Source organism: Phallusia mammillata, chromosome 6 (genome assembly GCF_965637545.1).
Source record: "Phallusia mammillata chromosome 6, kaPhaMamm4.hap1.1, whole genome shotgun sequence".
NCBI lineage: Eukaryota > Metazoa > Chordata > Ascidiacea > Phlebobranchia > Ascidiidae > Phallusia > Phallusia mammillata.
The window spans coordinates 6,779,757-6,796,567 of NC_137257.1; the positions used below are offsets into that span (position 1 = coordinate 6,779,757).

The 16,811-nt window shown below is 36.7% G+C and overlaps 1 protein-coding gene and 1 pseudogene across 1 annotated transcript; both read left to right on the plus strand.

Moving 5' to 3' along the window:
- Positions 1-6,121: 6,121 nt before the first annotated feature.
- LOC145233803 (uncharacterized) lies at positions 6,122-7,093 on the plus strand. The gene is made up of 3 exons (XM_080098594.1): positions 6,122-6,409; positions 6,485-6,598; positions 6,669-7,093. Exons 2-3 carry the CDS (start codon positions 6,518-6,520, stop codon positions 6,903-6,905), a joined length of 318 nt encoding a protein of 105 aa, XP_079954720.1. The 5' UTR covers positions 6,122-6,409; positions 6,485-6,517; the 3' UTR covers positions 6,906-7,093.
- Positions 7,094-7,162: 69 nt separating this feature from the next.
- On the plus strand, positions 7,163-16,026 carry LOC145234139 (uncharacterized; annotated as a pseudogene).
- Positions 16,027-16,811: the final 785 nt, after the last annotated feature.

Sequence of the window (16,811 nt, forward strand, 5' to 3'; positions counted from 1 at the left end):
ACACAAAAGAGCAACTAATTCACCGCATGAGACAAAACATACGATTAAAGCGACCAGATAGCAAAGTCGATCAACCTCCTAATTTAACTGTAACAGGGAATATTATCAACTCGAGCATTTTAGCAAGTAAAACGAGCTAATTTGGTAAACAACTATTGCAAAGTTTGCACAAATTATGACGTAATCGCTACAAAATACCCCACGCCATGTTTTTAGGCAATGGGCAATATATGGTCATTGCGTTTTGTTGGACATTAAAATAACACACAGAATATTTACGTTATAAAAGGGATACAATTGACAATTTGTTGATTTCTGAAAATTTTTGGATCAATTTCACAACAATAAACACGTAACAGCACAGATATAACAATTTTAGCAGTAGACATTTGAAACAGTATGAGCATATACATTCAAAAACAAACAACATTCAATTTACACCACACCAGCAATTATCAAACTTGATTATCGCATTTTTGAGCGTAACGTTTTTTGTGTTTCTGGAGTTTGATTGTGTCCAGGGGCCAGACATCAGAATTGTCTGAATTTGGTGTCTGTCGGAATGGTGAATTTGAATGTTCTCTGCCTTTGATCGTAATAGTGGTGGAAAGTCACTTCGCTTCTGAAACATACGGTGGCCAAGGATGTCAGTACAGTACGGTACGCCTACAGTTGTGCGTACCACGTACCTCGTTACGAAGGGCGTACCGTACCACCGTACCGTACCAAATGTAAAAAACTAAACCGTACCGTACCTGGGGTACATAGTGCGGTAATAACCAACTAAAGCTGTTTTAAATTGATTATGATTGTGAAGTGGGAGGATTAAAAAACCATACTCCTAAAGCACATTTCCATTTGTGATGTAGGATTAGAGATTTTTTCATGATGTTATCTGTAAATAGGTTTTCAACTTTTTAAATTGTTTTAATTTAGGTGAAAAATTACTACCAAATATGCATAGATTGAATGTAAGGCACGGTGTAGTAGGTGCAGCCACTGTTAAAAATGGAAAACAATGACTTCATGTAAAAAGTATATACACCAGTTGTTAAAATGTTTTTGTGCAGCATTGCATTTCCATTCATTCTTTGATTGATTAAGAATGGCTGTTTCCTTCAGACAAGAGAATGTAGTACATTGTGTAGCATAATCTTGTGCTGATTGAAATTGCTGTTGTTAGCTATCTACAAACTCAGAAACTAAAACTTTTTAACTTGATGGTTGGTTGTATTAAATGTATCTTTATTTTTGCTGTTATGGTGCGTAAGATTACCAGAGACCATGTGAAAATACTTTTTACCTTTAGATTTTATACCCAGCCTTTATTTTTGTCATATTTTTTAATATTAATTCATATACCAGGATAAATATGCTGAAAGTATACAGCCTAGGTTTATGAAAGCCATTTTTTCCTAAAAAAATTATATGCTTAACTCCAAGTCCAAATACCAAATTTTTGTGTAAATAAATCTGAAACAGTGTGGAGACTTTAAAAATGTTACATAATTCAGGTGTTGACAGAAAAATGTTTAGAATACAAAAATCAAGAAAAAGGGTGTTAGGCAACTATTGTTGCATACCTCAGTGCACCAATAGTCAAGTAAACATGTCAGTCTACAAGTTACCATCAGGAAAGAGAGTAAGGGGTAATGACACTGCAAAATGGAGAGATGAAATGCTTCATATTATTTACAAGTATAGGGACCCATCATTACACAGCTTTGCAAAAAAGGTCAAGGAGGGCAATGTTTTGATTTGTGTAGAACACTTTGAGTCGGATTGTATTGTCAGAAGTATGTTGTGTTTTAAAAGACCCTTTTTTGTTTTGGTTCCATAATTTTAATTTTCTGTTTGGGTATTTTTTCACATTGCAGCAACAAAAAAATCATGGTTGAAGAATGGGGCATTGCCTTCAAAAAAACTTCCAAACAAGTCTTGTGAAACAACAAAAGCAAAGCCCAGGAAAGAAATTTCCATCAGTTCAGTAGAGCAAGCTCCATTTACTTTAAATGATGTCAAAAAGCACTTTAAACCAAGTTTTGGCTGGACTCTTAACTTAGAAAATGAGGAGTTAGTTTTGACCATTTATAAAGATCTATCCTATAAATTGGTTCTCAATGGTGTACCAGTCCCAAATCCAGCTTTGCCCCTAATATGTAAAACTCGTCTAAAAGAGTTTCTTGCAATGATTGAAAATCTTTCCCTGTGCAAAGGCGTACAAATTTTTTTAAGCAAGGAATTAACAAAATTCACAACTCCTAAAAGTGAGACAGATGCAAAAAAAAACTGGTTGTGAGGTATATACCTGAATAATTAACTGTTAAATAGCAACTGTTTAACTAAGCTCCATTTTAGATACTTATCTCCAAACTGTAACATTTCTACAAAAGATTTTGGTGTTTGCACTGCATGTTCCAGTTTTTCTTTAAAAACACAATATAACAGGCAAAGGGCCAAGGAAAGGTTAAGCTGTGTCGTAGACAGCATTCCAAGCAAAAAATCAAAAAATTTATTATCAAACAGCAAAAATAGGCTAGCATCAGCCTTTAAGCGACAGAGATCATTGTAAGTTTTAGCCAACTTTTGCATTGTTAGTTTAAACATATTTGACAAAAAATGTGTTGTAAGGCTTGAAGAAATTGAAACAAAGTATGGCAAAGAGATACCAGTTAGTGAGCAATGTGATAGCTTAATGCAACAAATTGCTTCTGGTTGTAAAGAAGACCTTTTTTTAAATGATTGGTGGCACAAACAGGCTGAACTTCGTAAAGTATCTAAAAACCAACGACGCTATCCTGCGTCTATTATAAGGTGAATAAAAGTTATTTATGGCCAATCTAGTTATATTTCACTCAATTTTGAATATCAACAGATACTGCATGAAAATTTTTAACAAAAGCCCATCAACTTATCAGTTCTTGAGAAACTCAAAGGTGTTAGTTCTTCCCTCAAGACAAAGGCTGTGTAAAGAGGGAAATCAATTCTCACCTTCAGTAGGATTTCAGAAACACACCTTACAAGCTTTCAAGGAAAAAAGTTTGAGATGCAAACTGGATCATGAAAAGTTTGGCTTGCTGGTTATAGATGAAATGTCAATACAGGGTAAGGTTGAAAATGAGTTCCAACTGATGAGTATGAGCAGTTTAACTTGTTAACATTTTATTCCTGCTGAAAACTACTATATTGTGTTTCAGAAAATGTAGTGTTTAAAAAAGAAACAGGAGAGCTAGTGGGCTATGTGGATTTTCGGGATGAACTACTTACCTCGCTTTCTAGCTCTGAAAATCGCATTGCCAACCATGTCCTTGTCTTGTATTTAAGAGGTTTAAAATTACAAACCCTTTATCAGTCAAAATACATGTATGAATGTAACCTTCAACCTTTAGGAGTTACAAACAAAGACCTAGATGGTGTTGTTGCCTACTTTGCAACAAAGTCTCTTTGTACTCAATCTTTGTACTTTACAATACTTGAAGCGATTCTTCAACTTGAGATGTCAAACATAAAAGTCTTTGGTGTTGTAGGTATGTTTTGACCGTAATTGCAATAATAGTCAAGTTTTTTTTTTTTATTATGTATTTTACTTTCAGGTGATGGATTATCTGTTAACAAGACCACATTTTCTCTGTTGGCTCAGAATGAGGATAATTCATTACCTTACAGAATGAAAAATCCCTGTGACCTCGACCGGTTGCTAAAAACCAAAACAGTATTTTGCAATTCATTTCATAATTATTTCCTGTTTCAGGTTCATATACTTTGTTCAAGATCCCCCACATGTCCTAAAGACTGTACGAAACAACCTAATGTCAAAACATAAAAAATTGTGGAATGGGGAACCAATATCGTTTGAACCGATCCAAAGGATGATTTCGGAAGACATACAGTTAATGCCTTGGCGTTTTCCCAAACTGACATTTTCTCATGCATATCCTAGCTCACAAGAAAAAAATGAGTGAATTTGGCTGCACAGGTTCAAAATAGGTGTTTTGGTGTATGTCTGCTACATATGTAGTTAATTTTGGTGTTTTGCAGGTTTTGTCCGAAACAGTTGGCCTTGAAATAAAAAAGAAGGGCTATAAACAACTTTCAGATTTTGTCCTAAAAATTGATTACTGGTTTGATCTTCTTAACACTGGTTTGTTTGATCACAAAAGAAAGCTTGAAGAACACTTAAAACCTTATACCAGTGTTGATGACAATAGAATAACATGGCTAACAACAACATTTCCAGGTACCAAACCACACAGAGTTTGTAGCTTGAGTAATAGTGGTATGCCATTCCACTTTGTTGCAGAATACATTAAAAATTGGAGAAAACATGCTGAAAGCCGGCCTGACTTTGATGAATCTATGTTGTTGTCAAAAATCACGGAGGAGGGGTTGATTATGACCTCAAAATCAATCGCAGGAATAATTGTCCAGGCTTTAGAAAATGGGGCTGGATATGTCATTACACGACGTTGCAACCAAGGTATTTTTTAACTGGTAAAGATTAATGTCCACTTACCACAGACTACAAATGCCCTTTAGATTGCTTAGAGTCCTATTTTGGACATCAAAGAATGCTTGGAAGAAGAAACACAAATCCCTCACTTTTTGAATTTGGATACAATGCAAATGCCATAAAATGTAGACAAAGTTTAAAGTCAAGCAATGTGCAACATAATGAAGGTAATTGTATTTTACAAGGCAATTTCCCAGACACATTTTAAAAGATCTTAAGATCTTGCACCATCATTCCACGATCTGCCATTATGCTATCTTTTGGTTCAAACCGGGTTGCAGCTTCTAAGTACAATTCACAATCTTCGATAATATGTCTATCGCTTGCTGCCCCCCTAAAGCTATCACTCACAAATGAAACTGTTCCTCTTGGTGTTACACCCACCATAGTTTTGATTGTTTTTTATTCTTGTATGTAGAAAATGTACTTGATTGTGAGTTTAGATCAATAGGTCTTTCAATAGGAATTTCTGTTGCATCCAAAATAACTCTTGTAAAATTTTGTGCATGGATTGCTTTACTACTTCAGAAGATGGCCACGTGTTGATTTCTTTTAGCTGATGCCATAAAAATCTAACCCAAGTAGAAAAAATTTTTGAAATGCCCTTACATATGCCAAATAAGATGCCCAGATCTTGATGATCTTTATTTTGTCGAAGCTTAATGAGGGTAAGGAATAGTTGATTTCTTGGACTCAAAACATCACATTTATAGTTCAAATTCAGATCAAAATGTTCGTAATCATCAAACCCAGTGTAATACTGTGTAGCAGAATTGTCATTTTTAAAGACTTCAAGATTAAAATTTACTTTGTTGCACAACAGCATTGGGCCAGCTGTTTGTGTAGCAACTGTTGCATTTGATTGGCAAATAGCAGATTCATTGGATTCAGATGTTACTTCTGTATCCATAGAACTTACTGCAAAATTCACAGACAGTGCGATTTTGATTTCTTTGTCTTTTGCTTTCTTTAGAAACTGTTTCTCTGAATGAAAATAAAGAAGGTACGGCATTATTTTTCAAATGCCGCTTTCTTCGTCTTCCATGTTGAGATCTTTTAGCAATAACATAATCTGTTGGCTTAAAGTGTTCATAACAAACAATTGAAGAGCTTAAGTTTGGTTTCCAAAGTGTCTTTAATGCTGCATTTTCTCTCTTAATTGCAATTCTCTATTTTTTACATAGCAACTTGTCTTTAGGAAAAAGATGTCCTCCAATCCTACTTTTGCAACCAGGAACACAACAGTATGATGGCATTCCTACAACACTATTGCAAAGCTTCCATCAAAACTTTTAGTCCACTCACATCTAATGAAACTACTGTGCAGCTGCAGTGCTTTGCGCAGAGAGAAATAAACATTATTTTAGCCTGAAGTACGCACAATAATCCCGCTATTAATCCAAATCTGTCGCACATTACAATATTTGTTAGTCTAATAAAACGTTAGAAGCATTTCGGACTAAAAAACCACATAAAACACCAGCCAAACTCGACAAAGACTAACTACATTTCGCTATCGTCACCCAGTATAACAAGTGCATGGCCGGAAGGTGCTGCCTTTATGGCCGGAAGGTGCTGCCACCTAGCGAATTGTTTGGTTTCGGCTGAACAAGCACAAAAGGCAGTTCAAGATTTTGAAATTTCCACATTAACCAAATTTATTTCTTACGGAAAGAAATCCCATGGTATGGAAAACATTTGAGGTGTTTTGTGTAGAATATTGAAGTGTGTTGTATATATATTTTTTATGTTGCCAAAGATATCTCAAAAGATGATATACATTGGGACAAAGCTTTAATCCCATACGTTATTGTACAAAGTGTTTGGATGCAATGCCAACATGCAAAAGACTACAACAAAAAGTCAAATGAAAAGCCCTAAGCATGCACTCCAAAGCAGGTGTACTTTTGTTTTCACTTTTGGACTTCCATTGAAAGTAATTTTGTTTCAAAATAGTTTTGTTGGTATTTACAGTTGCTTGACCATCCAACTACTGTCAGACATAGGATGTGTATTCAAGGTACAAAGAAGTGTAATTGTAAAGCAAAAATATGTATACAAGAAGTGATGAGGTTTCCCCAATTTCAGGTAAGTGTTTTTGTGTGTAAATGCTCCACAAGTTTCTTAGCCTGACAGATATATGTCGTTATATTCACAGAACGATGGCAAATCTCAACATGCAATGGCTAAGTCAGCTAGGTTTATTCGCAAGACTTTGAACGAGAGTGATTCAAGAGAGTCTCTGTTGAAGGAATGTGAGGTGCTCTGCAGCATTTCCTTTCCCAGTAGTGATGATCATTCTGGTCATGTTATTGGAGAAGTATGTGTATTGATAGATTGCTATTTCACAATAAATTCAATGTGGTTGAGGTTATGTGGCCATACTAAAAATTAGAGACATGTTTCTTTTTTATGCAGTCAGCAGGATTTCTCCAAATGGTTGACAAGTGAATCATTACAAAAATTAATGACTTGGTGAACGAAGGTGTATGTAATGTTGGGGAGATCATGAGAGGGTTAAAATCATTTGTGATACACGAGCTGTTTAAAAATGATGATGTACCATCAAATACAAACAGGAGATTTTTTCCAACAAGAAAGGATGTCGAGAGCCACTTCTACAGGGCATTTACAAAACGTAAGCTTGCAAAAATGGATCAGACACATGTCCAATGTTTGGTTGATGAGTGGGTCAAGGCCGGTGATCCAGAAGACAAAATCTTTTTTCGGCCATATGTTCCCAGTTCTATACAAAGCTCTGCTTCAGATCTCACTGATGAAATAACAGCCCCAGTAATTGCATCCTAGCAAACCATGTTGTTTGTCCATCAACTTGAGTGGCAGCGGAAACTTCTTCGTTATGGGCAAGACATTTGTTTGCTTGATGCCACTTATAAAACATCGAAATACGCTCTGCCTTTATTTTTTGTGTGTGTTAAAGCAAACATGAACTACCAGGTTGTGACTAGTTTTATCACACAAAATCAGGGGCCGGATTTACCAATAGGCTAGGTAGGCTGAAGGCTAGGGCCTCAACGTCCAGGGGCCTCGAAATTCGGTTTCGAAGTTTGTAATTCTTTTTAAAACTTGACAAGTTCACCCCCCTTTAAACCCTAAGTATATATATATCAAGCTTTTCAGAGTAGAAAATTCTATACACAACTGGTTTCAACAACGTTGTAAACAGTCATTATTACGTTGCTTGCGTCATAATAAAGGCAATTATTACGCACATTCTGCTGAAAGCTTCTGTTAAAGTACCGTAGTCTTCTCTGGATACAAGTTGATTTCAAAACTCAGTAGTTGCAAAGGGAGGGGAAAAAGAAAGACATCAGAGTAGTGGGGATAGTCAAAATTTTCAATTCACACCTGGTGAAGTAGATCAATCCCAAGGTATTACAGGTACTTATGCAGATGATGCCGAACATAGATCTACACATACACTGAGTTTAAAGGACGTTGGTTTGTGGAAAAAATTATTAAATGAATAAATAGCCTACTGGATAGAGAGAGGCCCTTCTGAAGTTCAGCACAGTAGTGGTCCATTTTCTAGTTCCAAACGAGTGTACAAAAAGCAATCCAGGTTTTGCACAAAAACTCTGTTTTTTTGCAACGAAAGTCAATGGTGAAACACATGGGCGCAACTAGGGGGGCAGGTTGGTCGGCATGCCAGGTCCCTTTTCTATCGGCTTTGTTGCGTATAACGGCTCTCGTACAGCGCCGAAAACACGTTCGTTCGCATCAAGCTAAAAATAACTTGCAAATGACAGGACAAGGCGCCGGTACAGCAGTATCGCTTCATCGGCATGTATTGTGATGGTAAAAACGAAGTTTCTGCGATTTATTTATACAACAACCTAAATAACCACAACAACGATCTTTGTTGGCTTGAAAATAACGACTTGAAAACGTATTTACACCTACACAAAAATAAAATGTTGATCGGCGTGGAGCTTTAGCCAAAAATCTGTTAACAACTTGTTTGTAATTTACATGTCAGTTCCTGGTCCGCTATCCGAAACGAAGACATTATTAACAAATTTATTATTAACAAAGACTTTTGAAAAAACGAAGACATTATTAACAAATTTACAGATTGAAAGATTACCGTGTAAACACCCAGTCGAACGAGTTTATTTGTTACGAAACAATGCCTTGTTTAAACAAAGAGTATTAAAAACATGAGTGGAACCTCTGACGTAACAATGGACTTTTAGGGCTTTTCCTTCGTACTGCGTCACGGTTCAGTGCATAGAAGTTTTTTCAGCATTTTGTTGTAGTTCGCTTGTGTTCTATGAGTTATTTTTGCTTAAAAATGTAAACGGTTAAGCGTATAGCGCGCAAAACGATACGAAATTGTCATCGCATGTTTCCATCTCTGTTGCAAAAGAAACAAACTATAAAAGATTGTTCACAGTGGCACTGAAACAGGTTTTGTGCAACAAGAGAAATTTTTTGTGAATAAAAAGCAAATTTGGCCAGAACCTATTTGTCAGGTTCATCAAGTTTTCACCGATGAATTTTAGAATTCCGACCAAAAACAAGAAGCATTTTTTATTTTCAATGGAACCCAAACTATGTTTTTTAATAGCTACAAATCACTGAAAGCAGCAAAGGTAAGTGTATTTTTGACCATTTCATTTGAACTTTCATTGCCTGCCAGGCAATCTGATGAGCTCAGAGCGAAAAAGTTCTACAACTTTATATTTTTAGGTAATAATTTATTCATAAAATATGTCTAAGCGTTGCTGTCTGCCACAATGCCACAACCGGTTTCACATTTCACATTTATTCATGTTCCAAACAAAACTATACAAATTCATCACAGTTCCAATGGGCTGATAGCCTTTAAAAAATTATTCTTGGGTATAGAAGCGATCAACACATCAAGGAGCTGTACAAAAAAGACAGCGCCCGAATTTGTCAAATCCACTTTTCAAGAGTTTTTTTTACAAAAAAATGGTTGCTTTAGTTAATAGAAGCCAGCCGCAACCAGCTGAAGATTGGAAGCCTTTCAACACAAAATATGCCCCAGAAAAGTTTTAAATATGAAAAAAGTGTCAGGCAACCACCATCAGAAAGAAAAGTGACTCCTCAGTTGTATTATAAAAACTTTTCAGCTTTCAAGAGCAAAAATCCCAAATGGTTGGGAAAAAAAGTTTCCCAAATGGTTGACAAAAATCCCAAATGGTTGGGAAACAAAAAATGCCGGTTATTATGGATGGGGAGGTAAAGCCAGTCACATTGAAAAGTAGTGTGTCAGGAGTGTAACCATGAGCCAACTTCTTGAAAGTATAACAGCATCAAATATTTGTCAAGGAAGCACAGGAGTAGGTTCTCTCCCACATAACACCACCAAACAGGGAGACCCACTAAGTACAAGCTTGATTCCCTGTGTAAAAATTATAGCAAATCGGTGAGGTTTAATATTCTCTTTTGTGTAGATTTTCCTGCGGTTCATCAGCTTGCTCCATTTTTGTTACTGGTTCAACGCAGTGTTCCAACTGTTCATTCTTAGATATGAACGATAACCATAACAATAACAGAAGACAGAAGTATCTGAAAAACACGTAAACATTACAAAAAGTGCAATTAGGACATTGTGTGCAGAGCACATTAAGAGTAAAAACCAAGAGGTAACACTTTTTTGAAAACAAGTTGATAGTTTACCACAAGTAATTAACTATGTTACAGAATTTCTGAACTAGAAGAAGAGGTAAAGGCTTTTTTACAACAAGACAAGGATTGTGTTGGTGTAGACCAGTGGTGGCCAACCTATGGCGCCTGCGCCAAACGTGGCGCATTGCATGATTAGAAAGGGCGCATTGCCTTCTTTTGATAATCATGAAAATCAAATTAATCAGCTCGCTATCGCTCACTAGCCTGAAGAAGTGTTGGGATGAATCAAAATGGGCCGCACCTGGCGATCCTTGACGGTGAATCACCAGTCACCACATTTTTGTCAGTTTACAATTGCGGCTCGTTCCGGCTGGTGCGTTGGTAGAGCTACTAACACCATAACGAGAATCTGCCCCCAAATTTGATTGATTATATCTCCAAAAATGCTCACGGTTAGGGCTATTAGGGTCGGGGTAAGGTATTAGCACTTAAAATTCAATAAAACTAACCCAAAAAATTAGTTACTAATGTAAAAATTTTGTAAATATTTCCCAACCCATTTATAGCCGCTAAATAAAAATTCAGCTCTTTACGCCCCCTTGTGAAAGCGGGCGTTTCTGATTCTCGTTATCAAAGTATATATAAAACATGTAGACTTTGCTTTATATAGACTTTGCTCGTTATGATGTTAGTAGCACCTGGTGCGTTGTGCATTGTCTTTCGTTTGTGAACATTTGCAGTTATTTTCGAAATTTAACCCTTTCATGCAACTGGGACGCAGTTCCTTTTTGTTTTTTGGATATTTTTGACGATTTTATTTAGATTAGGGAGGGTATATGGATGTCAATCCAACACAGTATATGGCGCATCCAACACAGTACGTTAAAAAGTTGGCGAATGGTATGTAGAAGGTTGGCCACCCCTGGTGTAAACAATGACATGTCTAACGATTTTCAAATGATACTATAAAGTGATATGACATTTTTTGTGATGTCACAGCTGACCAAACATTTTAGGCATTTTATACACATTTTGTAGCAACTAAAGCAGGTGAGGTTGATGATTTCCACAAAATATTTTGGGAGGAACAAATCAAACTGAACAAGAAAAATGCAAGTGGTGAAAGATATCACCCAGAAATTATAAAGTGAGAATATTTGTAACATATGGGAAATGTTTTCATTTATTTGTTACCACTTAACAAAGCTTTGTAATCAGGTTTTGTTTGAGTTTGGCAAGTAAAAGCAAAGCTGCATACAATGAACTTACCAGCAGTGTTATTCTTCGCATGCCAAGTGCCAGGACTTTAAATGACTACAGGTTAATAGGCAACATCACATAAGCATATAGAAAATATAATTTGCTATCCAATATTGCTACAGACATGTTTATCGAACTTCACCAGGAATACAACAACATGTTATTAATGATCTTAAAGAAAAATGTCAGTTACTTCAACTACACCAACGCTTTTTAACAGTTTCTGTGGATGAAATGAAAGGTATTTATTCTGAAATCTCGAAATTTTTTGAAACTATTGTTTATCTTTGTGTTTTAGTGAAAGAATGAATTGTGTATGATGCAAATTCAGATTCTATGATTGGATTTGTAGATTTAAGTTCTTGTCGCAATCAAAACCAAGTTGCTGTAACCCAGGGGTGGGCAAACTACGGCCCGGCAAAGGAGTTCATGCGGCCCGCCAAATGTTGGGAAATTTTAAACAGAAAGTTTCCGAGCAACGCTGAATAGTATTATAACCACAGGCGTAGTTTTGAAAAATACCGGGGGTGTTTACGTGAATTGGTCTGCTGTTTCTACCACGTTATCATGCAAATATTCACTTGAAACAATTTCTTCGTTCGATAAAAGTAAAAGCCATTCACGTTTTCAAATACAGCCCACTTTGTACTGTTGACGCCAAAACTTTGGTCACTTTGGATCAAGTTTAGGTCGTTGCAGTACATTGCAAACGGACATTAAACACGGGTTTAGAATCATTAACACAGACCACGACACTTAAGATGGATACTAAAAGCGGCTCGCTTTGTTTAATGTTGGCGCAAGGAATTTATTAACAAAAAAACGTGGTGCAGCCTATGTTGCAACAAATGCTATGTTTACAACAAATGCTTTATTTTTTTATTTAATTGTAGCGTTTCAACCAATGTTTGTGCAAACAAAGTGACAACAAACGTATTTGCACATAGCTGAAAATATACTATGTTAATATTTTGAGCTAAATCAGGGGTACACAACCAGCGGACGTACGGCCACATGCGGCCGCGTAGACGAGTTTGTGCGGCTGTTCCCATGTATGTCAAAATACATGTACTGGCTGCCGTGACGTAACTAAAACTATTTTGCCAAATATTTTGATTTTCAAACTGCTAAAAACAGATTTCGTGAGACTGAAAAAAAGATTACCATCCTAAGAACCACATGCGCCAGGCTTTTTATCCGCTTATTGTCTGCAAACAATGCGAATAAACAGGCACCACAATCGTCACAATACCGATTATGACGTCATAAACAGTTAGCTCCGTTCAGTTAAACTTATGCACCAAGTCAGAAATTTTCAATATGAGAGTTTTAAGCAACTTTGAATGGTATATACATGAGATAAACCTAATTCTTTACACCAGTTATTAAAAAAAACAAGCAAGCAATTGGGGGGCCGTTGGTGAAATACAATGCGGCCCCATAAGATTAAGAACTTTTGAATGCGGCCCTTGCGCTGAAAAGTTTGCCCACCCTTGCTGTAACCCATGCATTGCAGTTTTATGCCCGATCAATCCTATGTTCAATTTTTCCAGGCCTGTTGCTTTTTTGCCACAAACAAACTTCTGGCATGGCAGCTTACCAGTATTGTTTGGGAAGTAATTGAATGTTTAGTTAGCTGTGGATTTAGTACTTGCGTTGATTACTGATGGTGCATCATGCAACAGAAAAATGTTTGCCAACTTAAACAATCTAAATCTGGAAATTCCTTATAAATGTTGCAATTTGTACAGTCAAGATGTTCCACTTTTTCTTATTTGTGACCAAAAATAATGACCCTCACATCTAAAAAAGTTTTTTTCATTGTTTTCGTCAAGGTTAAGCAGTTGCAAAACAAACTTACTGATAACTTTTTTGTTCTTTGTCTTCGTCTAATAAAATTTCGACCCCTGTTTCAGCCATTTTATAGCAATATTTTTCTAGTTTTTACTGATTTTCGGTAAAACAAGAAAAGCATGTCAACGCATTGTGTTTAAAAACTATATCTAGCCCGAGAAGATCAATTATCGCGCTTATTATTAACTTGTAGTCTGCTATCTTACTAATACAAAATCAGCGAAAAACGTGCAAAACTTCTATGTACTGAAGCGGAACGTCGTACGAAACTAAATTCAGCTTAACAATGCAAATAGTCACGTGACTCGCCCGAGTTTCATCTCATGGTTTATAATCTCTTTGGTTATCATCACAAACTATCACAATTGGCTTTGTGACTTACAAGTGTTACTTTTTCACGGCATTCGAAGCCGTACAATCCAAAGACGAATCCCATCTTTTTAGATTATTAGTGAAAAAGCGCGTCGGACCATTTGACCAATCTATAATACGCACTTTGCAATACAATCCTTTTTGGGAAAGTCGTGTTGGTAGTTCGTTGCCTGCCCCCTCAATTTCCCGCTAGTTGCTCCACTGCTCCAGATATACAGATTTTAGACTGGATTATCACATCATCATCACTTTTATAAGAAATTAAAGGGACAGGAAAAGAATGTTTGTACAGAGACTCAATTCATTCATTTAAATCTGTAGGTAACTTAACTTTCATTTCAAATTCAATAATCTCATCCTTAAAAATGCTTCTTTGGTTTGACAAAGCCTTTTTAGTGGATCTTGGTGTGGGAATTAAACTTTGTGGTACACAAGTAAAAACTGAAGGAGGATTTGCTGGTCGATACCTGCCATATGATAACAGCTTCTCATACCCTGCTGGCCAATGCTTCTCACACACAACTGTACCTGCTTTGTCTGGAATGTTATCACGGGGTATTGCGCTAAGCCATCTCAAATGCTGACATTTATCACAGGGTAATCGAAAAACTGAGGTTTTGTCTTGTGAATCATAGCCACTTCTGCAACCTGTCACACAACACTTTCTACCCATAATGGCAATTTGATAATCTGCTTTTTTTAAGATCAGTACACACACTCTACATAAGAGAAACGAAGGTCAAAAAAGATAATCCAAGTCGTTCTGTTTTTTTTTTTCTGAGAGAATAATAATTTAATGTGACATTCTGACCCAAAACAAAATGTCATAAAAGAATCATCTATCCACTCAGCTATTAAGATGTGATATGAATATCATATGTGATATATTAAAACTTCATTTCTTGTTTGCAACTTTTATTCCCCAGTCCTAAAGATTCTAAGTAAACACACAATAACTTAACCTTAATTTATACTGGGCAAAAATGCACTACAAACAACAGTTCAATTGCCTAAACATTCCATTAAAAGACCTACCGTGCGTTCAATATTATCTATTGCGTCCTAACAAGTAAAATTTAAAAGCAACCCAATAGTTTATAATAGAGTTCAGACTACAGAGACAATCGCTAAAAACTGATTCAAAACCATCCGCCTCCAGTTTCGAGTCAAGCGTGACCGATGTCCAGGCCAAAGATGCCACTTTGTATTAAATTTTCCGTCGTTTTTTTAAAGAGGCTAGAAGCACTTCCGAGAACTAAGTTGAACAATTTGAATAATCCTGAACAATTTTAGCCACAACTTGCCAATCACTTTCAGGAAAATGAAGGGAACCATTTGAAGCTGCCATTTCTTCGCAAAATTCCTTGAGAGAAAGAAGTCTATCAAGTATGTTAAAAACAACAACAACATGGATTTCGACTTACAACTTGGCGGCAACAGTCATTTTTGGTAAATAAGATATTCCTTTGATAGTTGAGAGACGAAATCACAATGATAAAGGACGAAACTACACTAGGTAAATTAAAGTTTCTGAATAACAACTTTAAAAATTTGGGAGGGGCCATGGCCACTTCCTGGCTACGCCACTGTCTGGCGGGACAAATAAGTAGGGGCTTATTTAGGTAAAACTTGTTTTAAAATTATCTTCCATAACTCCCGAGCCTTTGTTATGATGCTTAAAATACCACCTTGCTTTACTGCGGTGCTCCGCAACCTTTTTTTCACGCACGTCGCACCATACAAGCTTTAAATGTTCGGCGATGCACCCGAACCAAAAATGCAATTTGAAAATTTTCGAAACACTGAAAAAGCATTGAGCTAGGGGTCTTAGGGCCGAATGCAGAAACCTGGATTATCTCAAGTCGCGGCTTAGCGCCAATCGAGGCTCATAGGCCCGGCTCAGCGGTATGCAGAAACTCGGATCAAGCTCGGCTCAGTCAAGCCGAGGATTAGGTCTGTCACGCATCACTGACGCCAAATTTTCCGTTGTGACTAGCGTTTGTTTTTGTTTGGGCGCGATTGGGTTTGGACGGCAAATTGCAACAGGAAAGTTGTCGCTAACATTTTGGAGTGGACAGAAATTAGGCAGACGGCGGCAAAAAAAGTTTAGACAGTACCGTTTTTTGTGTTTTTTTGTAGGATTGTTCCTCAATTTTGACAAAAAGTAGTTGTATTCTCTTGAGAACTCTTTGCTGGTATGAAGTTAAGTGTAAATGGCTTTATTACTGATATCTGTCAGCTAACAGTTGTGTTTTTTCAGGCACTATAACTCATTTATGATTATGAAACTATGTCTTCAATAGAAGTTTGCAGCAAAAGGGCACGCCACAGCTTTGTTGATGCTGACAAAGAGTGGTTTGCTCACTGATCCGGAGTACCACTTCAGTGACGTGAAAGCTCCCCAAGGATGAGAGCAGAAAGGTTGTTGTTGAGTTAACAACTGCAGCGCCAGGCACATCAACAACTGTGTCTCAGCCACAGAGCAGCAATCTCCGCTCGATGCGCAAACATAAAATAGTAACTAGGCAGATATTGTTAGAAAGAGAGCTAGCTCTCAAAGAAGTGAAAGAAAGGCGAGCCTTAGTTGCACAAGAGTTTAAGGTGGAAAAAATGAAGGAGGCTATTTGTGCTGAGCAATTAGCCGAAATAAAAGAGAGAAGGGCGCTGAATCGAGAAATGAGTGCGCTGCAATGTGGTTGCAAGAGCTGCCGGCCCGATGTCCAACTGTAATCAGAGGGGGCTTCCTAGGAAACATACTGGTGATCCCAAGAAAGGGCCTCCGTCCAAAAAAAAAAACTTGGGAAAGGATCCAGTGTGCGAGGAAAGCAGGACGGATTGAGCACTTAATTGCCCTTCATATTGCTCAAGGCAAAAGGTTAATGTGAAGGGCACCTAATTTGTTATTAAATCATTTTAAATTAATTTGCAGACATTGAACTATCACAGAATATATTTTGCCTATTTAGTTGTTTTTTTTTCACTAGTTTTTATTTCACATGTGTTTATATATTTTACCATATGCATTGTTTATTTGCAATCAATAAAGTCTGCTGCTGACTTTTGCTTGCCTGAACCACAAAAAGTTAACATTGTTTTGGGTTATATTTTTGAACTCTATCACCGCCAACAAATCAGCATTACATCAGAAATGGGAAATAATAAACACATGAATGTGTGGTGGTATCGCAAAAAAGTT